At 40.8% G+C, this 22,839-nt stretch overlaps 1 protein-coding gene across 4 annotated transcripts in view; it reads left to right on the forward strand.

Moving 5' to 3' along the window:
• Positions 1-22,839, forward strand: part of SEMA6A (semaphorin 6A) — a 113,602-nt gene that overhangs the window by 71,821 nt on the left and 18,942 nt on the right. For 3 of the 4 annotated variants that reach the window (XM_042829438.1, XM_042829439.1, XM_042829440.1), the window contains exons 11-18: positions 75-206; positions 2,868-3,023; positions 4,493-4,669; positions 5,356-5,496; positions 5,590-5,670; positions 7,754-7,812; positions 9,320-9,340; positions 16,414-16,578. In XM_042829438.1, the coding sequence (XP_042685372.1) occupies positions 75-206; positions 2,868-3,023; positions 4,493-4,669; positions 5,356-5,496; positions 5,590-5,670; positions 7,754-7,812; positions 9,320-9,340; positions 16,414-16,578 (932 nt within the window). The remainder of the gene's footprint in view (positions 1-74; positions 207-2,867; positions 3,024-4,492; positions 4,670-5,355; positions 5,497-5,589; positions 5,671-7,753; positions 7,813-9,319; positions 9,341-16,413; positions 16,579-22,839) is intronic. The other variant, XM_042829441.1, reaches the window with a different exon arrangement.

The raw sequence follows: 22,839 nt of genomic DNA on the forward strand, positions 1-22,839 counted from the left end.
AGCATGTTTTTCTCTCAAGATTTTATGCATAGCTGCAGAGTGAGTAACAATTTCTGGGAAATATCACTTTGCAGCATCCCTGGCTCTGCAGTCTGTGCCTATGACATGCTTGACATTGCCAGTGTATTCACTGGGAGATTCAAGGAACAAAAGTCTCCAGACTCCACATGGACACCGGTTCCTGATGAAAGAGTGCCCAAACCCAGGTATGCCTTATGTGTAGTAATATTGTTCTGCTGCTGCGTGCAGAGTCTTTGACAATCTGAATAGCCTTTTAAAGTACAGATATGGATGAAGATACATATAGTGGAAGTGAAATATCAGTTAAATTGCATTTGTGCAGAAGTGAGAATTTTCCCACTAAAACCAGATTTGTGTAATGTAAAGCAAGCCAGATTTGGATGCACTTGGTCAGAATAAAAGCCAGTAGAATAGTGGTACAAGTTACCTGTTGCATACTGGTTCAGTAAAGAGTGTATCTCATAGAAAAGCTGCACTAATTCTGGTCTAACATACAATTTACTTGACACAGAAAATGTATCTGGTTTGGGAGGACAGGAGTAGGAGAAGCAGCATTCCGTTAGAATGGAGACTTGTTTTATCTCATTCCTTCTGAGCTGCTTTTCCAATTTCACTTCTCTCCTGTTTGCATGTAGATCTATTTTTATACTCTCTTCGTATTTCCTACGTGCATCCATTTTGTTAGTTATTATTGACAGCCCTTCGTTAACCTATTTTCACCAGTGGCATTTTGCTCTGAGAATATGATGTAAATAAATAGATGAAATTAACTTAGAGTAGTGCTACCACTTTACTATATGTTTTATATAATCTATGATGTCTTTCATTTTAAAAAAAATCTAAAGCTTTGTTGTGGCAACTAGGCTTCTACATAAGTCCAGATTTGGCCCATCATGTTCGAGATTTGTCAAGTATACTGTCCCTGTGCTGTGCTTATTCTGGGGCTGTCAGTCAGGAGAAGAACCTGCAAGTGCCTGAAAAAGTCTCATCAGTTCTGTGTCTGTTTTCAGTCTGAACCCTAGAAAGGCACCTGCCCGCATTGGTTTTCTTCTCCTTTTTGCAGTGCTTCAATAACTCACTGACTTGATGGTTTTCTTTGTCAGAGCAAGATGGCTTGAGAATTCTAAGGTCTTTTACCTGGAAATGGTAGTCCTGCATAAAATATTGGCAAGGAAGAAGGACAAGGACAAAGAATAATGTTCCTTCTTGTCAGTGGAAAGGGAAAAGAGAAAGTCTGTGAAACAGTACAATGGCATGCTAACAGCTGAAGATGGGATAGTGCTGCTTCTTTTAAGTCAGTAGGAGATAATGTGAACTGAATGAGTGAAATGTTTAATACAGTGCTTGGCCATCAGTCTGCTAAATAAAATAATCATTACTTGTAATTCATGATGAAATTCAGAAGAGAGGCAAAAGGTGACTCTGAAATAGGGTCATTTCTGTTTGGATATCTTAAGATGATGCAGAAACATTAATGCTCTTGTTGATCCTAACATTTCTCAGAGACATGCTGGAAAATTTCAGGGGCCTTGCTTCCCTTTTTTGCTGAGATGAAGAGGAGGGTTTACTCAATTTTATGTTTACTCAACTGAGCCACTCTTGAGATTAAAATAGGGTTAATCCAATCATGTGATTAGGATTTAGGAAGAAATAAGCCTCTAGATTAGATATGGAGAAAGTCTAGGCACTGTGGTGCCAGAAAGCATATGCTGCTCCCTGGAGAATTTCACCTATTGAATCAGTGCCTTTGCAAGGACCTAGTGATGACCTTGATTTATCCTCTATTGTAAATTCTATATGTAGTTACAAAATAATCAGAATATTTTGGACCTGGCAGGCACACAGAACAGTGCAGGACTAAAGGCACTGACAAAGTTAGTCCCTTCCTACCCACATAACATTTAGTTACCTAAGGTTTGAACATTTATCTAAATCTGAGTGGCAGATATGTTCAAGATAGCATTACTCCATTGATGTCAATGGCTCTACCCACTTTAGATCAGATGAAGATTGAACTCTGCAGAGTGTTTACACACGGATGACCCATCTTTGGTCTTTTCATCTCACAGCGGTTCAAAGGCTGAGGTCCAGGAAATTAGATCAAATGAAATTGGAGAAAATAATCCACAAAATCTTAATAATGGGCAAAAGAATTATGAGGCTTACCTGTTGAGGCAGGAAGGTTAAGTTGGCTCGAAGAGGAGGGCAGGTTTTAGGAATGCAGCAACTAGATCTGCATTTAAATTATCCAAAATGACTCAACAGTGTCTCAGTGGAAGTCCTTCATGTGCTCAAACACTTAAGTTCTCTTGTCCAGACCTACTTAAAGGATAAAACCGATGCTCACATGGGTGTTTGCTGGGTTTTGTTCTTCAAGACCTTTTTCTACCAGACAATATTGAAGGCAGCATCCTTCCACCCATTTTATAAAAGCGATTTCGCTCTGTATGCTAAAGACTAATTTTATTTTATGGAAGAACAGTCAGGTAGGCAAGATACAGATCAGAGAACATCTATGCCAGTGAACAGCATCAAGTCAAATACAAACAAACAGTAGCTAGGCTCCATGTGAGTGAATAGACTAAAATCCATGTGTTTCAAACTCCTGCTAAAAAAGTGTGTTTGTGCTTTTAGGTGCATCTTGGAAGTACCTTTGAGTGGCAGTTAGAGCAGGGTCTGGGGTTTCCCTGAGGGTCAGAACACGCCCAACATACTTCTCAATCCTTCATTTAAACGCTTGCAATGCACTCCAGATTTCACTGAGGGTGTCATGACAGTTGTTACAGAAAGGAGATTTACACATGTTTCAAGCAAGTGTTCTCACTTTACGTTCTTGTTTTATTTAGACCAGGTTGTTGTGCTGGTTCTACATCATTAGAAAAATACTCATCCTCTAGTGAGTTCCCAGATGATACTCTGAACTTCATCAAAACACACCCACTGATGGATGAGGCTGTACCTTCCATTGTCAATCGACCCTGGTTCCTGAGAACGATGGTCAGGTAAGTACCACCAATTGGACTCTTCCTCCAGTTGTGGCTGTCAGGTTGTGCTAATGGTCTTGTTTACAATACTCTCAAATGCTGTAGACACCCATGGTATGCTGGGCATGACTCCAGGTAGGAAAGATGGTAGTGCTGAGCAGATGCTGTAGAACTCCCTGAGCAGCTCCCAAGATAGGAAAAACACTTAATCCTTTCCAAGTACTCTGTGGTAAAACTGGATTGTGGAGGAAATGCAGTGCAGGGAAGGTTGACCTCCCTCTTGGCTTATGGGTCAGTGTTTGAGACAGCTCTGTAGAAAACTTCAGGCAAGGATCAACAGATAGCCCAGGGATACGTATACAGGATACAAGCACGCCTGCCAGGATATGTTCACAGGATATGAAGATGTCTGTTCTGTTATATACTGGTATGTATTACTGTTTAGAGAAGTGTACAGTGAAAACTAACCACAAAATCTGTATCCTTTCTATTACAACAGAAAAATAATGAAGAGGAGATTTGAACCAAGACTCATAAATCAGCAAGCCTCAAATACTCCATACTCTCCCTCTGTAATTACGTTCCCATGTCATGCTGTGATCACTAAACTACTTACCTACCATTCAGTTGTAAATGGAGTAATTCGAAAAAATTTGCCCTATTTTCCTCTCTTCCTCTGTACAAGGGTGGAATTTTGTATCAAGACTTCAATACAGAAATGGGGTTCACAAAGCCCTGATGCAATATTACCCAGCTGCATTGCCATGCGATATTGCCATGCTGCATTTTAGTTATCTGTGTCTGGCGAAAGGTGAGAGCAACATGCTCTGCACAGTGCCTTTTTTTGACTTCCAGTACCAGGTAACCAGTGGTATCAAATCACCAGCACTCACTCTCAATAAATTCTGTGATCCCATAGTTAGATACCATTTTGGCAGTACAATCGGTTAGTGGTTGCTACGTGATTATTTTTAGTCAAAGAAAATGAAATTTAGCTTCTCAGCATTGCACTAACACAACTTTTCCTGACAAAAAAAAAATTGAATGGAGATCCATTATAGTTATTCCTCTTCTTAATGTGGTGGAGCTTGAAATTAAAAAATTTAAAACAAAAATCACAATGCTGATTTTCTTTCCCTGCCTGTAGAAGACATCAAGCTGGTACTTTGCTTTTGTTTGGAAGGATAATTCCTAAATTGCCTCAGCCTCTCAACAGTTCTCCAGCCTTCTGCTTGAGGTTTGCTGCTGCAGATATGTTTGCTAACTGACATCTGGACATGCACACAAGCACATGGAAATTCCCTACCATTTGGGCAGCCAAACTGGTGCAGTCTGTGTTGACTTACAGGGTTATTCAACTAGAAAAAGTGCTTAAATATGTTATATGATCTCCCAAAGGCTGTCTCACAGATATTTTAAGTGGAAAAAGTGATAAAATAAGCAGCAGTCTAATCCCTGTGATGCAAGATGCTGTATTGTTATTCCAGATACCGCCTGACCAAAATTGCTGTCGATTCTGCTGCTGGGCCATATAAGAACTACACTGTGGTTTTCTTGGGATCAGAGAAGGGAATCATCCTGAAGTTCTTGGCACGGACAGGAAACAGCGGTTTCCTAAATGACAGCCTTTTCCTGGAGGAGATGAACATCTACAATCCTGAAAAGTGTGTATCTGATTCTTTTTACTCGTGTATGGGTAACTTTTGACACTTCTGATTTCCCGGACAGCAAGTTGTCCCACGAAAAGGGAAGTAGGTAGAGAAGCCAAGTTTTTTTGAGTAGTTTTAAATTGTTTGGAGGGATGTCTGGTTATCAGCCTCTACATTGAAATAAAATATTTTTCACCCAGTATGTACAGACAATAGCCTATCCTATGCAGCAGTTGACAGATAATTGAAAGAAATTCTGCAGAGGAAGATTTTTCTAATCCTATAAAAAGCACGATTCCTCTCCAAATAACTCATCAACCAGCAAGATAATCTCTAAGGGAAATTTCTGGCATTTTAACCTTCCTTAAATATGCCTGAAGGGACACTGAAGTGGGCCATAAGCATGCAGAAATTTCAATTACTTTGAGTGCTGGAGAAGAATAAACTTAAAAACTGAAGGGCTCTTAGAAAGCATGTCTGGTTTGCAGTCTCTCTCCACCTCTCCTTCCCTTGAACCATGCCCTTTAATACTTAGTTGTATGTCTTTTTATTAGTGTTTTTAGTGGCTGTTTATTCTTTCACCTTGTCTTGTTCAGGTTCTGTTTCTGGTCATTGTTTCCTTTGATTGAGGAACCATCAGTTTTTTCATCTGGTTTCCCAGCAGAACTCTTTTGTGACTGTTTCTCACTGTGTCAAATCAGGTGCAGTTACGATGGCATGGAAGACAAGCGTATTGTGGCCATGCAGCTTGACAAACCCAGCAGCGCCCTTTACGTTGCCTTCTCCACCTGTGTCATCAAGGTTCCCCTGGGGCGGTGTGAGCGTCATGGCAAATGCAAAAAGTACGTACTTTGGCCAGCACTTAATCTCTTGTCAGAAGCCTGCGTGCCAGGCATGAGAGCAATCCAAAATGCTTCCTCTGCTTTTTTCTCAAGGGCCTGCATAGCATCCAGAGACCCCTACTGCGGCTGGGTGAAGGAGAGTGGGGCATGCACACAGCTGGTCCTTGGTGCTAAGTGAGTAATGACTCCTGCTGGAAAAGTACGAGGCAGTGGCAGTGGCGCCAGGGGGACTTGGACTGAGCTTTTTGAAATGTGGGGCTCTCGGGGAAGAAAAATGTGTGAAGTGTTTGTTCCTGCCCGGTTTGCATTCTCTGAAATTTCTCACGATTATTTTTTTTTTTTTGGTGTAAACTCTCAGCTGAGTGGTAACTGCTGAAAGAAGAGGAAGAAGAAAATGAAAGAGCTGTGCTAAAGCCCACGTGTTGTTGAAAAGAGGGATGGCTGTGTCTGGACCAGCCCACACTGGAGCCATCACAGCTGATTAAAGAGGCAATAGAATCCAAATCAGATTACTGTAGCAATTTGTCCACTGGAAACAAAACCAGTCCTTCTAATTTACTGTGCATTACTAAGAGGAATCACAGGACACAGAAAAAGCTTGAAGTAGATTCAGAGAAGGGCTGGATTTCCCCTTGCTTAACAGTAGAATTTAATTATTTAATAATAATAGAAACTCTGTGAAGTTTTGTTTAAATACGATTACCTAAGTCTCCTTATAGAGAGCAGATCTGTTTCAAACATCATATTCCTTGGCTACATCTGACACTCTGAAAATACAGCTTAACTCCAGTGTAGCACAAGCATCGCACAACCACAGCAGCCTCACAGCCAATCCAACTTAAGCCTACTTCTGTACTGGATGAATTATCATTCCTTTGTTTATTCCATGGTCTTAATTAGCTGTTTAAATTCCAGTTATTTCGTCCATTGTGGATATTGTAGCTTTATCTGTCTGAATATACTTTATCACAGAAGTGGGAACTGGTCATTTTGTAGAATAACATTAAAGTGCACTTCTGTGCATATAAGGGTTTCTCAGCATTCTTGGAGTACTTGAGACTTCTGCTCTTGGCCAGGACAAGTTTTAGGGGGCTTATACACCTTACCATCAAAAGTGGCTCTTCTGCTTTATGAAAAGTTTCATCTGACCATGAGAAGAAAACTTATTTGAGGGTGACATAGCACTAGAACAGGCTGCCCAGAGAGGTTATGGAGTCTCCTTCACTGGAAGTATTTAAAAACCCACCGGGACTCTTTTGCAAGCTGTTCCAGGGATGCTGGTCTAGCATGGGGTTGGACTAAATGATCTTCTGAGGTCTCTTCCAGCCCCTGAACTGTGATTCTGTGAGACAGAGGCAGTATAACTCGTAGTGGTTCAGTCTGCAGGTGAGCAAGGCATGTCACTCTCTACCAATGCACAGCACTTAGGAAGAAGGTGCAGATCAACTTTCAGATGTCAGTTGAACTTCTGAATTATCCAGCAAGACAACAGGTGCCTTCCTGGAGTAGGTGACAGTTGAGCAGGAGTTTTAAGAACACAGTTCTGGGAATTGTGTGTATGCAGGGATAATTATGCCTCAACAGCAAGATCCTAACTGATGTAGACAAAAGCTTGTACTGGAGGTTTTCCAAGGTTCTTGCACTCCTCTTTTACCATATTTGGAACTTGGAAAAGCAGCTTCACAAAATGTCTGGCACAGGTTAAAAGCCTAAGTTGGGCATGCCAGCTAGGAAAGCCTATACATATTTATCAGTCGAGGCCCTTAGATTCATTGTAATTCACTTTGTGGTCTCTGGACCTTATGACCTGCAACCTGCAATACTTAAATAATTTTGAAAATGCAGATTATGTTGCCCCAGCACAGTACCTAACTCGTAGGTTAGCTTCCTTCTTATGTCAAAGTATTGGTGCTGTATGGACAAGTCAAGGTAGGATCATAATTGCTCCTGACAGTGTCATTTTTTTTATGGTTAACAATTTAAAAAGATATGAATGTTTGCCTTCCTTGACAAAAAGAGACACAGTGGGTTTTCATAGAAGAAGCCGAGGAATCACTTCCTGATGACAAACAATTTGAAGGCCTAAGTTTCCAGTTTGTTTGTGTGTTGTTGTTTTTTTTTTACACTGTACGAAAGATTCAAAGAAATGTCCAGTTTCATGATGTGTCTTTATTTCAGCTGCAGATGCGACAGTTTTTTTTCCGGTAGTCCTGTGACAGTTGTTACTCATGCTGTTATGTTTCTTTCTATTATTTAGGCTGGTGTTTGAGCAGGACGTAGAACATGGCAATACAGATGGCCTGGGGGACTGCCAAAGTAAGCAAAGCTTTTGCCTTCTTTTTACCATGTGTACCAGCATCTTTCTGAATGCCATAAAATCACCATTACCAGTTAGACATTGGACGTTCCTTTATAGCAGTGTAAGCCACAGCAGGGATTGCAACTGAAGTTAAAGATGCAGATGCAGATGAAGTTAAAGATGACAGAAATGAAACTGTTGTTTAGATGTATTTAAATAGCCCAGTTGGTGTGATTTATTCAAACTCTGGACTTCATATAATGAGAAGACTTCTGTTCTAGAGGATATTGATCACAGCAACGAAATAATGAATTGGCTGTTCATTGTCTCTATCAGTCATGGTGGCTGGGTTGTTTATGCAGATGTGAAGAAGGAGCTTGGTTTTTTGGTGTAGACTGTGACTTGAATTGCACTCCTATGCAGATCAGGAAGACAGTGAAATATATCTTCAGCTTTTGTTCTGAATCAGTACGTGGGAGTTGCTGTGCTTGTGAATATTAGTGAATTTTACACATAGGCTGGAAAACGTGGCAATGTTAAGAGTCAAGCACCACTGTTTCTGCCTAAGAAATTTTGATGATAAACCTTACGTACTGACAGCAAGAGCTGGAAGCATAAACATTTATGTTTGGCACTGAAATGCTTACAAGTACTGAACAAAGAACCTGTCCTTGTTCAAGCCTCAGTTACTACTGTCGTAATTGTGCTTGTGGCTTTACAAGGATTTCCGCCACTACATGCCTTTGTCTCAGCTACACCTCCCTCTGCCTGTCCCCTAAGACAGGGTCACTTACACTGTCTCTAAGTTTTTTGAAGGAGGTATACACACAATCCTTCTTGTCCTTCCTGTGAAACAGTATAGCACCAAAACTAGGTCATTTCCCAGCTGGTACAACTTAGACCTTTTCAACTATCAATTTATTTCTGCTCTTCTTGGGCAAATAGGTTAGACAGCAGTGGAGTCCATCGGACATCAGCTGCACATGAAAGGGGAAGAAGTGATTTAGAAAGGGCAAGTTGTGCTCATGGAGAAAGATCCCTGTGCAGCTAGCAAAGAGCAAATACCCTGCTTAAATAGCTCTTTAGCTCTAAATGGTACACCGAACCTTGACATTGCACAAGGGTGGATGTTCATCTGGCTGGTTTTACTACTTCATGAGGTCTTGGATCATGTGAGTTTTGTCCTCATCAACTCATGATACTGGCTGCATCATTTATGGTGCCTTACACTGGAACGGGACTTGACCTTGCCAAAAAAAAGAAAAAGAAAAAAAAAAAGCATGCCAGGGAGAAAGCTGGGCTTCCTGTTTGGTGTTACTTGTGTGGGTCCAGCCATGAATGCGTTTAAAGTCAGGTGTTGTTTTCAGGCATTTCTGAATACTCATTTTGCACAGGTTCTTGGTGTAATAATCACATGCATACAGATATCAGCTGAAGCATAAAAGATTGCTAGCAGTAAAGTACTAAAAAGGAAAAAAGTGAAAGAGAAATAATGACTTTTTTTCCCTGTTATTTGTCTTTCAGATTCCTTCGTAGCCCTGAATGGTAAGAAAGTTCATAGTTTTTTTATTTACTGACAGCAAATCCATTTTGGAGGAATTACTTTTTACTTAACTTTTAAGTATTTTCATATTTTTTGTCTTACTTAATGTTTTGTTTTGTTTTTTTTCCCAATTTATTTTGTTCATAGACATTTCAACTGCTTCACCTGATCATGAAATGTCTTACAACACAGTGTATGGTCAGTTTATGGGTGTTTTTTAAGAAGTCTCCCTGGAACCTTGTGTTAACCAGTAGTTCCTCTAGTCAAAGAGCCAATAACCTTTTCTTATTTGTTTTGTCTTCCATCTGAGGGCCTAATTCACTAATCACAAGTGAAAATAAGTAATGCCTCTTCATTTGCATTCCCTCTTTTCTAGTCCTCTCTCAAAACTGCTTAAGATGGTTTATTTTACTGGCACTCTAGCAGGCATGATTAAGAGCTTGCTTCATCTGAATACACAGACAAAGAAAGACTTGGATACAGTGATGCATATTATCTGTTCCCTGGGAAAAACAAGATAGCTCACATCCCACTCATGAGGTATTCAGGCTGGTATCACGACTGCTCCAGCAGCTAGTCAACGATAGCTTTGGGAAAGGATCAGAACTGTCCCTGGGCGATAGAGAGACCTCTCTTAAGAAAAATTAATCATTACCCATGTCAGTTGAGATTGGGTTACACCCTGAGTTAAGAAAGTTTCGGTCACTTCTGCAGTGAATCATTTATGTTATCCGTTCTTGCAGTATCACAATACTCCATGGTGCCTGGTCTGTAAAAAATGGAATTTGCACAACAAATTAGGTGATCAAAGCTGAAAAGAAGCATTTCTGCCAGCTTAGGGTAGCAGTTTCCCTCCAGGCAGCTGTTAATCTGCAGTTGCAGTTCTTTGCACCACTTTGTTCTTTGTTTGAAAGTGGATTACATTGGCACTGGGAGTGCAAAGTGTCTTCTGGAGGAATTACTGAAGAGTAAATGATGAAATCAAATTCAAACCTAGATTCATCTTGCAATAGCTTCTCCTTAACAATGACAAGTGCTCACAAGGATGTGTGATGTTGTTCGCAATGAAGTCAATGGTGAATTTCCACGTGGGATGAGAACTTACTTGTGACATTACTTCCAGGCTGTTCAAGACTAAATGTTCATTAGAGCTGGGGCAAAATAACTATATGTTTAGAACATAAATAGAGGTAGACTAGTTTGAAATTGTGATGATGCACATTAGATCGATCCCTTCACCTCATGCATGCAAAATATGTAGGTACAAACAGAACCAATGATAACTCAGTGCAGCAGAATGTAAATAACTGGAGGTACACCAGTACTGTTCAGCATTTAAAATAAAGAAATAAATAAAATTTCCCATGTTGTTTTTAGTCAGGAAATAGAAAATGTGCAAGTGAAGCTTGTTTGCAAGTATGATAATGAAAACCAATTAGGGAAATATACAAAATCAAAGGCAAGCTGAGACTTCATAATGCGTGAAAGACTGATTGTTTCGTCTGCACATACAGCTTGCTGTTGAAATTGGTATATAACCAAGGCACAGAGCAGTAATTAAAGAACAAGTAGTAATAATAAAATCCATACTGCTGAATCTAAAGGAAAAGAAAATGACCTTGAGCCCATTGTTAATATGCCAGAAGTGTCTTAGCATTTTTGCTACTATGCTTGAAGGCTGCACAGTTATAGCTGTAGGCAGCAAACTTGTATCCCATCAGCTACCATATCAGTACAGACTTCATCCAAAGTTGATATTTTGGTTTGACTGAGAAAGCAGGAAAAAAATGGTTCAAATGAGTGACAAAGTGAAAAAAAGCTGCAGTCCTAGGTAACATGGGTTACAAAAGAAGTCCAGTCTACTGTCCTTACATGAATGAATCCAGCTGATAAGATAGGATCCCACTGCCAAATGTGAGTTGAAAATGATGACCCAACATGAACCTTGATTCCCATTCGTGGCATCTTTCGCAGATTTTTTCAGTGACTCTTCACAGGTAGATCCTGATCCACAGTCAGTAAGCGATACAGCTCTTCCCATTGTGGGTCCAGTTGAAATACTGCTATTTCTGCAGTCAGTCTTTCTTTTCACTTATGAGGACAAAATACTGAAAGAGCTTGTCACTTCTGTTGATCTTCCACATGAGGAGCGTAAAGAAGTCCAGCACTAGACAGTCAACCAGTCTAGGTAGACATGCTCACGTTTGCTAAATATTACATCTGCTCTGAGTGATATTTTGTTTTCTTGAGGAAACTAAAATTTTATAAATGGTGCCTTTTACTGTTAAATATGTAACTAAATGGTATTTCAGATTAAACCTCAGAACTGCGATATGTCAGGATGCCAATCAAGCGAATGCTTAGAGTGCTTCTGCTGGGTTAAATATATCCAAAGGCATCTGAAGCTCCAGGTGCAAAAAAGTCTTACAGCTTGATTACCTCTTTCAGCTGATTTACACCACCACAAATCATCACGCTTTGGTGGACTTACTGCCTATCTGTAGCAGTGTAACTGAAGGGAGAATCAAGCCCTTTATTGCTGTATTCCTGACATTAGCCTCTTCCTGAATTTGGCAGGTGGGATCCTTTTTCTAGGGCAGTCTCCCATGGTCGGTTGTAAACAAGTAAGAAACTACAAAGCCCGCTCAGGTGGCTGTTCAATTATATCTTTTTTGACACTCAAGAAGAAGATAGCAGGCTGAAGATATGCTGCAGAAGGTCAGAGAAGAATGGTGAAAGAGACGCATGTTTAAACAAAGAGATTAGCCTAGATTCTTCCATAAAATTGTAAGCAGCTTCAATTATCGTTGGAAACATTCAGTTCTTAGTGAATTGGGCCCTTATCTTACCCCCTAGCCATATCCCTTATTCTCTTTGTAGTATTGATTTAGCCTTTCCTACTAATTGTCTAATTAGGTTGCTATAGTTGTTAATAGAATAGTGTGCAGACGTCTTAACCTCTGAGAACCTAATGACTTGTGCATATTAGAGCAACCATCAAATGCGTATTGAATCCCTGTCTTTGTTTTAAAGCTGAAAAAATCTCTTTCTGTTTTACAAGTGCACTTCCAATTGAGCTGTAGTTATAAAAGCACAGCCCTGTTGAATCATTACCCATGCCTGTAGATCTTAGGAGCTTTTATGCTGGTTCTATGGTTTTATGCTTGGTTACAGCACTCCAAATGGAGAGTTTTTGCAAACAGTGGAAGCAACCTAAAACAGATCTTTTTTGAAGTGTGTCTATTTTGAGTTTTGAATATTTCCTCTGAACAAAGCGGTTTGAAAAGGACCATCTCTGCAGTTTTCAGATGGATTGTTTTAAAACAAAGGCGGGATTGTGGTTTTATATATAAGAAACTCTAGCTAATACTAACATAGAGGTACCAGCCATAGAGATGCTGGCTATAGAGGGAAAGACTCTTAAAACTGTAGCAAAACCAGTTTACACAGTCAGAGTGGTACAAATGGTGCGATGGGAAAAAGGAAAACAAGATCCTCTCAGTGTTGCAAACTATACAGTACACTGTAAAGGCTTAATAGTGACTGAATGTGAAAGGGCTAGGAGTACACTGCCTGCCACTCCAGTCTTTTCTCTGTTTATGAGAGAAACTTAACTACCTAATACATCTGTGGTGCCGCTCGGTTCAAAGGTGAAATTCACCCAGTGGGACTGACTGCTTACGAGACTCAGTGATACTGCTTACGGTATCCAGCATGGTAGCACTGCCCAGTAGTAAACGCTTCCAGAACGCAGATATTGCTCCGGTAAGGAAAGTTGTTAAGCTTAATCTGCTCCTTCCCTGCTTCTACCAAATGGAAGAAAGTTTATCTTGATTTCACGTGGAGGATTGTTTCTCAGTGTGTACTATACTTGCACATTAGTAACAGAGCAAAGAGACTGATTTTCTCCGCTTGTGTGAAACCCTTCACTACCTAACTACCATCTGGCACACATTAGTGTCTTCACAAAGCTTTAGCTTTCCATTACTAAGAAATTCTCCATGTATTTGCAGCATATGGTTGAGGATTTTTTTTTTTTTGAAAATGTGTCCCTTGGGCATGTATTTCCTCTAGATTGCTGTATTAAGAAATGTTTTTCTTTAAACATATTTACAGCTTTTTCTTAAAATTGACCCTCAAACACATCTAAAATAGGCATAAAAATGCATATCAAAGACAGGTATTAAAACATGATTGCTACTTGGCAAGATTTTCTTCTACCTCTATATCCAGCTCTGATTAATTGCTTTCTCATGTTGAGTGCAGTGTTATTTGTAGGCTGATATACTGTACACATTATTGTGGTCATTTAATGGGGTATTATTTTGGAGATGTGACTTAGTCCTTAGGAAAAAGAAGACAAGGAAATCTCATAGCCGTTTTCTGGCCTGTTCTCTGTCCCATTGTTCTTCTTCTTTCTTGGGAATGAGCACAGGAACTGACAAGCGTGAAATGGTGTAGAAGTGAAAGCTTTCACGCTCCAGCATTTCCTTGCTTCAGAAGGGCAAGTGTTTTCAGCCCATGGGGCCTCTACCTGTCTTCTTGGAAACAGGCAGCCCTGCAGACCTTCGGTGATGCAAGCATAAAGTTTGGATCACGGTCTGTCATCCATCTAGCTGGTTTATCAGTGTTTCCAGCTATGCTGTGGCTTATAGGAACCTTTAAAAGTGGATAATATTTGGGTTCTCTTTCCTATTTAAGCAAAATTAAAGCTCAGTTTTCAACAAAATGCAGCCTCTGATTTGCTGTTAAAGAAAGACGGCTAGAGAGAACACACTTCCTACCACAAGAGATAGAAAGTAGAACAGTTCCCTTGTCAACATAAGCCTTCAGACTGAGGTCCAATGCCCAATTAATCATGTTTATGATTTGCTATGGTATCTGAAGGTAGACTCAATGGTGAGAATACTGAATCGGCCAACTTTCGCTGCAAAGCATAATAGTTGCAGGAGTTTGTTCTGTCCATGTCCTGTTTGAAGTGTGTAGCAATTCAAAAGTGCTCCTCAAAATTATGCAGAGGAGCTACAGGTATTTTCTTGCCTTTCAAAATCATTAGTATTCACCAGGACATCTTTTAAATCACAGCAGCATCCTAGCAGATGCCACAGATTTTTTTGTTGATTTCATCAACATTTTAGCCTCACAAAGCTGTTAAAAGGTCTAGATAAAGTGAAGTGCATGCTTGCATCAAAACTTGGACACACTGGTGTCCAAGATTTAGGTTTCTGATGGCTAGAAGAGAATTGGGAACCTTAGATTCATTAGCTCTCTGTGCACATGGCTCTGAGAGCATGAGCTGAAGCACCGATGGAAAATCCACCTAAAGCAGCCTTTTCAAGGTACAGCATCGTGAAGCTTTATGTGTGTCCAGTGATGATTTAAAAATGACAAGCACAATTTCCTCTCTTCAAGCTCTGTAAACTCAGCTCCAAATTTGGGCTCCTTGTGTACTTCTGCCCCAAACTCAAATGCTTTTTCTGAGAACTGTAATATTTGGTGAAGGAGAGGGGAAGAGTCCTTGCTAGAACAGTCAGTAGTCTGGCGACTGGCCTCCTCCCCATGGAGAGGACTGAAATCTAATTTAGGTTGCTAGGCTATTACAAAGGAGGCAGGAGAATGGAGGACTACGCTTTGTCTGTCCAGTGTAATCTAAAAAGATATTATCTGCCTTTTTGTCTGAATGATCTGATTCTACTCTTTCAGGAAAGCAGGTAAGGGAATATTGAGTTATTCCATATCAAGGACAGAAGCAGTTTGAGTCCTGTTGAAGATAAGACATTTTGGTGCACGTAGTGAAAGGGAACTCTCAGAAGCAAGTGATTTTAAAGTCAAAATGTGGTGTGGAGGGAGTTTCAATGCCCTCTTTCCCAGGAGCCAAGGAGCAAACAAGCCACTGAGACATCTTGGTTAGAGCCAGCATTCAGAGACCATAAACTTCAAGCACGTTGCATTTTGGGTGCTGACCTACTTCTTGGGATCAAGTTTACAAAGATGCAAATATATTTATGCCCCAGCCAAACCAGTGTTAATGCTGTTTGGTGCCTACAGCAGCTTGTGTCCTATTTGTGTGCTGTTTGTTAGGATCTATTCAAACAGTGAGGAATTTCTCAGCCATTTTCAGCCATAACAATGTCTAGAGCAGATGTAAAACTCATCATCGCTGGACTGTAATCCTCTCTTCTGGTCTAGAGGTGTGTGCTGACCTCCAGCAGCCTACGTGACAAATGCAAAGCAGATCACATCCTAAATTTTCTTCAGAATGAGCATGCAGGCATTCAAAGGGGCTTACAGCAAGCGAGCAATGCCATGCCTCTGTCCTAACAGGTCTACCAGCCAAGTGAGATGTGGAGACCGTAGTAGTTATGGGTTCTTTGCCAGTTTTATATAGTAAGCTCTTTTCTTCATTGTTAATTTGAGAAATAATGTGCAGCTTCATGCTAGCAGTCCTTACCTCTTTTACAACGCCAGCTCAGACGATACCAGTGGCGATGGTGCAAGTGGGCATGAACCCAGCACATCTTCCAGCCCCGCCCTGAGTCTGATGCCCCAGCACCAGTGTGCTACTTCTGGGCAGCCTCTTGTTCCCTTAGCGAACATCTATGTTGCAGCTTTTCTGGCATACCTCTCTGGTTTGGGCCATGCTTGAAGTTGTTCCATTTTAATGCTTAAGTTGTCTCTGAAGCTGCTTTTCAACCTAAGCCACTACCAGCCAGTGTGAACTGGCACTCTGGCATTGTACAAGCTCATGTGCAGAATCCAGCCAAAGGATGTCTGACTAAAGCAAAGCATCCTCATGATGCTCTGCATACCTTTAACACTGCTGGGCAAAAAAACAACCACGAACTAAGCTGCAGCCAACTGAATATGCACAGTCATTGACATTATCAGACTGGCCACTGGGGAAGGTCCAAATTCTGTGCTTCCTTGGGCAGTGCTTTGCAAGGACTTTGAAGCCTTGCTCAGCCTAAGAGGTTCACACATGAGGAAGATCAAAGTTTGTGCTCCTGAGCATAAGGTGGAGTGGTAAGTGACTAATTGAGCCTTGTCTTCCCTACCTGTATTTATAATGTAACAGGACATTCCAGTTCACTAGTTCCAAGCACCACCTCTTCCGACTCTTGGGCTCGACAGGGTTATGATGCTAGGGGACGCATGCTGGATTGGAAGGATCCGCTTGGTTCATCCGAAAATACAGATCCATATGTGGCAGTTTCATCCCATAATCATCAAGACAAGAAGGGTAAGGCCTTAGAAATGACTTCCTGTGGTGAGGAGGGAGGGGGGGAGGACTGAAGTGTAAGTGCTTCCAGCTGGCTCTGAGCAACATGTAATAAAACTCCTGTGCTATAATTAAAAGCTTATCGTAAAGTCTGAAACTAAACAGCCAATCTCAAACTCAGTCCTAGATAATTCACTCCCTGAGGAAACCACACAAAACAAATAGAAATGTGTGTCTTTGCTGTGTGTATTGTGCCAGTGCATGGGAAACAATGGGGACTTAGCTCTCTTTAAACTTGATCTTCCTCACTGTCTGTCAAAGGGAGATGCACAGCTTGCCATTGTTCCTAAGGGTGTATTTTCATACTGTCTTTTTTCCTGAATTCCTGGGGAAGCACAGCAGGCCTCAGCTTAATTTCACATTATTTCCATCTCTCTTTGGCCATCAGAGGTACTGAAGCTCTGAGGTCTGTGCCTGTTTAACTGGTGGAGTTTTGCTGACACTGGTCCTAGCCACTGGACCCATAGTCCCACCGTCTTCAGTGGGAGCTGAGCATGAAATGAAACACCTTTGAGATCATCATTAGTGATTTTCAAAAGATACTTGGGTGGTTGCTGGTGAAGAGCATTTCTCTGTTGTGTTTTTAAAGCCCAAAATGGTGCTTTGCTTTAGGTTTATTATTCCATGTTCAGCCCTGTGCTGAAGCACCATTGTGCCTGAGACAAGGGCCAGCCCTGTTGTTTGGCCTCTAATCCCACTTTGCTGTGCATATAAAGTATTAAGCAGAGAGTTGCTTCAGCTTGCCACTTGAACCTGCTTAGTGAAAGAGAAGCTTTTCTTCTGAGTGAGCATGGTGGTGCCTCGTAATTCCGTCATGGCCCTCCAAAGTTCTTCCCACTGCTTCCCATTCCTATCTGAATGAGGTTAAAATGGTGCCTTTGTAAATAGGGGGCCTAGGTTCAAATATCTCCTCTACCTAGAGAGATTTGAGTCTTTGTTATTCTTCTCCAGGGTGTTCTTAGATCTCTTCTTTCAATTTCTTCTCTGCCCAAGATGTTTCACTCTGTATGCACTAATTAAGTACTCAGTGGACCAGGAGGAGGATGGGTATAAGCAAAACTCACTTGCTGTGTGGTTAGGGCACTCACCGGGAGCAGAAGCACACATGAGCTTCAGGCCTTTCTACTATGAATACTTTATAAAAAACACTTAAAATATTAATTGAAATGTGGATTCCAGTCTCTATTGTTCATGCATTTTACATGAAAAACTCATTAGATGAAAGCATCAGCTGTTCCTGGAGAGGCTACTGGCATGCCAGACCTACTGCTTTGAATTGTCAGCCCAAACTAGTAGGTTACTAAATCATATTCCTTCCCTCTGTCTAACCCACTGAGTCCTGAGTTCTCTGCGTCACTGCAGAAACTTCCAACAGGGAGTAATGAGCACGTTAACATTGGAAAACAGTTCAGTTTTCAGCACAGCTGCAGGAACAGCTGACGGTGGTCTGGACTGTGATCTCTGAGCCTGGTGTTCACTGCAGCCCCAGACACACAGCGTCTCCAACAGTCCTGGGATGTCCTGGATTTCTCATGGAACTCCTCACGGAGCTTTTGCAGCTCCTGGCCACAGGGGCATTGTGCATCACCTGGCTGACCCAGCAGAGACAAAGCCTGTAGCAGTTTTCCAACCGAGGAGACTGGAAATTAAGCAGAAGATGCAGTAAATTTTCCTGGGATGCCATGGTGATCGTTAATCTAGTAGCCGTGGTGTTTAGGCTTGATGGCAGGAAATGGAACACAAAGATCTCAATTCCCTCAAGCAGAAGATATGAACTTGTGTCCCACCTTCCAGCAATTCACTTTTCCTGCAAAAAAAGAGACAAACTGCCATTTACTTCTTTTCTTTCCGCTCAGTTTTATAAAATCTATTCCCAGATATTTTTTTTTTCTAAGCTTGATTCTATAGACATTCTGGGAGATTAAGTGCAAATCTAAAGAAAAAACAATGTGAATTTTTGAACAATCAGGCTTACCTGTAAGGTAAGCACAGAGCTCCTCTGCACCCTGCAGAGACTGCAGAGCCTCTGTGAAAATAATGGAGCTTCCTTTGCTACAACTCAAAACCATAATATGAAGGAGGAGCATCTGTGGGTGTTGAAGATAAAAAGTCAGATTCCAAACTCTCAAACTTAAGTTCAGTCTGCGAGACTGTCCTCATTTCTTTGAATCTGAACCCTATTCCTCTGCCCTGGCTCTTCAGCTGCAGAAAGGCAGTTTAGAAAAAGTTATTTCTGGGTGTTGGATATGTAGAAGAGGGAAAGCAGATAAACTTTCTTTAGAGATGGCAACGTGATTTACCTCCCTCTCCATTCTGTCTGAGCAGTAAATCAGTGATAATGCTGACAATCAAAGAAATAAAGTTCTTTTTTTTTTCCTTTTTCTTCCAGTCTCAGTAACACCTGGTATTCAAACTGCTTGAAGTGAGAGGATATTTCTTAGAAAATAGTGTTCTGTCTTTGAAAGTAAGTGGTGGTTTTCTTCTCCTGCCTGAGATGTCATTAGGCAGACTTGGTGAGGAAGGGAGGAAAAGATCCTTGCACCCAGCCCTTCTGCTGGTGTCAGTCAGGGGTTGTAGGTCAGAATCCAGCAATAGTGAAAGGCACGGCCCCTTACATACCCAAAAGAACACAGAAAAGTGTATGCATTTTAATGCCACTATTTGTTATGTGTGGATTTTTACTTTTCAAATCTTATGCAAAACACTGCTTAGTAGCTGGACAGCTGTCTTTTAAAAGCATCTTGTATGCCAGCAGCAGCTTTCAGAGGAGCATGCATTGAAAATATTAATAAAAGTACATCTGTTGAGTTTGAGTAATACTTGCTTCAATTCTCTGACTGGTGAGATGGCTGAAATTCAGTAGCTCCCTCCTCAGGGACTGATGGTTACCAAAGTGCTCTATTAGCACGTGACAAGGTCCTTTAAATATCATGCATTCTTCAGTGCCTAATTATTAATATTGACAAAGCTGGAAGCAGTCTACACGCAATCAAAACAATGGCGGCAGAGGTGACCGCATGGTTGTTTGCCATTACCATCTACTTGTGTGTTGTCACTCCTTGCCTTGCCGAGCCAAAGCTGGACGGCTCTAAAATTACTATTGATTAGTTGTTTTAAAAGGGCAAAGGAAAGAGTTCTTGCACAAAATTAAATCAGAAAATGTTAAGCTTGCTATTCTTTTATCAAGGTTTTGTTTTCGCTTTTTCTGTGTTTTATTTTTGCACATTCACAGAAAAAAAAAAAAAAACATTTCTTTTTCTTTTTAACATTTTCTCTTCATTTTGCAAAGTGCTTTGTGGTGTTCTTCATTGGTTTGTCTAATCCTTCAGACACTGTTTACTTTTTCTTTTCCCATACATATAATTGTTACCAATTGTACTAATAGTACAAAATACACTTGCTGCTTTTTCTGACTGCAACACGGGTGCTTTGATGATGTCACATCCATCCATATGCTTCACTTTTAATTCAGTGCAGGCATCTTGGGGAATATCTGTGGGGGTGTAAAGAGGGGGGTTCTTTAAAAGGGTTGACTCATGGGAATGTGACATTTGTGTGCCACAGTTTTAGTAGCTAAATATACTCTGGGATTGTTGTTTCTGAGCTACCTCACATTTCTTGCTAAGATGGAAATGTGTAGTGCAACCCGTAGAGTGGGAATTATGCATTGCTATCCCACTGGCATTTTCATTGTTGCCATTAAGAAATCTGCTTTTCTCATTGCAAACAAATGGAAAAAAAAAGACAGTTCTGATTGGGCAGATCGCACCCTCTTTCCTTTTCTCCATCTCCTCCACAGAAAAAAAAAAAGAAAAAAAACCCACAGCAAAACAAAACAACCTATGTTCTAGAGTATGTTTATGTTTTGTTTCCTTTCTTGCTGTGTTTTACCCTTGATTTAATTGCTTTGGTCTTGATTTAATTGTGTGTTTCTCACCTTTGTCGATAGAGTTTTCCTAACCTCGCAGTCTAACCTTCCCTTCTGCTGCCATTGTACTGAGCCTCCCTCCCACCCTTGGCAGTCATGAAGCTCCTCCTGCGAAGAGCTCCAAGGCTTTACCTGTACACCCAGTAGTGCCCCAGTAGCTGTGTCTGTAGTCATTCTACTAACCATAGGGGACCTAGGTACATCATACCTATTCCACTGATGGAGAGGCCTGTGTGAAGAATACAAAGTGATTTTCTCATCACCTTGCTGGCCCTTCTCTGCTGTCTCCTATCCCTTTTGCCTCCCTTTAGGAATGCTTCATGCTTTTCCAGTACCAGATTTGCTAGCACAAATATAGCCAACTGTTCAGTTTTCTCATTCATTCCTCAAATGTACAGAGCCTGCATTTATTGACAGTGTTCATAACTTGGCTTTAGATTATGATTTCTTTATACTGTTTATTTTCTGCAGCATTCAGGTGGACATGGTTTGCCTGGGCACTGACCGATAGAAGCATAGCATTATTTTTAGCAGCCTAGCATTATTTTTAGGAGCCTTAATGCTTGTATTCTCATTTGTGTCAGTGCTCATTATGAGACAGTATCTCCTTTTCATAACAAAACCAAACATTTTTCAGTACTAGCATGCCAATGGTAAAAAACTGATTAGAAGCAGGATGTGATGCACATAGCTTATACTGTTAATAGCTGCTGTTTGGATGTCCAGAATGCTCCTGTAGATATGGTATCTGTTAGTGTCTGTTATTTCACATGAAACAGTTAATAATTGCAGCCCTCAGGAGGTACAGAGTTCAGTATCTTTAGCACTAGTCAATAATTTGGAGAGGGATGTATAATTGGGAAGCCCACGGGCTGATCCTTCCAAAAACTGCCTCCAGATGATGTTTTTTGTTGTACACAAGTGGCAGCGTTACTAATTTTTACTGAGTTTATCACTACTTGAAAGATTTACTAAGTGCTGACAGTGCTATCTGGAGAGTCTGCAAATGTTAGGACAGACTCTGCTCCAGGGAGACAGAATTGTATGAAATTTCAGGTACGGTTACAACAATAAGTGCAAAGTGCTGATTTAACAAGTTCCTTTCATCATGAAATGAGAGGGAAAATTCTATAGCAGAGCAAAGCTTTGGACTCTTTTTGCATAAGTTCATCTGCCAGTGTCGATCGTGGAAAGGCCAAGTTTTGCACCAGGAACTTCATTTGCAGAGGTTTTCTTTTGCACAGAATGTTACTGTGTGCTGATACGCACAAGAATCTAAAAGGTTCAAAACATGTCTTATCAGAGGAGGGAGGCAGAGCTCATTGTTACCTTGCCAGCAGTTTGTATTAATTCAGAAGACGGTTTAAAGCAGCAAAGCATTTGCCATGACTATATTCTGAGTCTGTGTTTGCAGGTCTGAGGGGGAGGGTTAGAATTTTCCAGGTGAAGCAAATGCTGTGTCTGTGGTTTGTCTGTGTTGCAGTTACACCAAGGTCAGAAGGAAATGGTCACTTTTAAAAAAGGGTTAGGCTGATCCGAGAAGGAAATGCACCATAGTCAGCTCTGCCCAGATGAGGATCAGGAAGCCCTGTCTACACAAAACATATGGAGGAAGCTATACAAATGCTGCTATTCTTTCTCCTGTCTCAAACCATTGTCCCCACAAACATAAAACAGATTGCAAGTACTCTGCCACTCACTAACACTTTCAAGTACTGAGGAAGCAATGAAGATAAAATCAGATCTGATTCTTCACTTTCTGTACATTCAAGTTTCCTCTACGCAGTCTGATGAGTGTTACAAGAAAGGGAGTAGCAAATCTGCCCTGTCTGATCCATTAGTATTTGGCTGAGATTGGAAGTGAGGGCTTTGCTTACTTGAAGCTGCCATGCTGTGCAAAGGGATTGCATGTACAGAAGACTTAAATGGACTTAGTCCATTTTTACACATTCACATCTAGATTAAAACCTAATTATTTTGCCCTTGGGATTTAAAAAGTGGCAGATTGGATGAGCATATACTAAACAAAGCCATATAGGTTTGATTTTTTAAATTTTTTTAGGTGATTATCATCAGCTTACTGTAAACATACCTGATTCTACAGGACACCTGATTCATGTTTGTCACATATTCTAGCTGCCTAGGTGAAATGCTAAAATATATATTAATTAAAAAAAAAAAAAAAAGCATATTTTTCTAGAATGGCTATAATAAGCAACTTGTCCAGAATCTGTTTGTCACAGAGACTAATCACAGCATACTTCTGCTGTAGGATGCCACTTTAGCTCCTTACC

Source organism: Centrocercus urophasianus, unplaced genomic scaffold (assembly GCF_019232065.1).
Source record: "Centrocercus urophasianus isolate 14NV4802_14NV808 unplaced genomic scaffold, USGS_Curo_1.0 seq_31, whole genome shotgun sequence".
In the NCBI taxonomy this organism is placed as follows: Eukaryota; Metazoa; Chordata; class Aves; order Galliformes; family Phasianidae; genus Centrocercus; species Centrocercus urophasianus.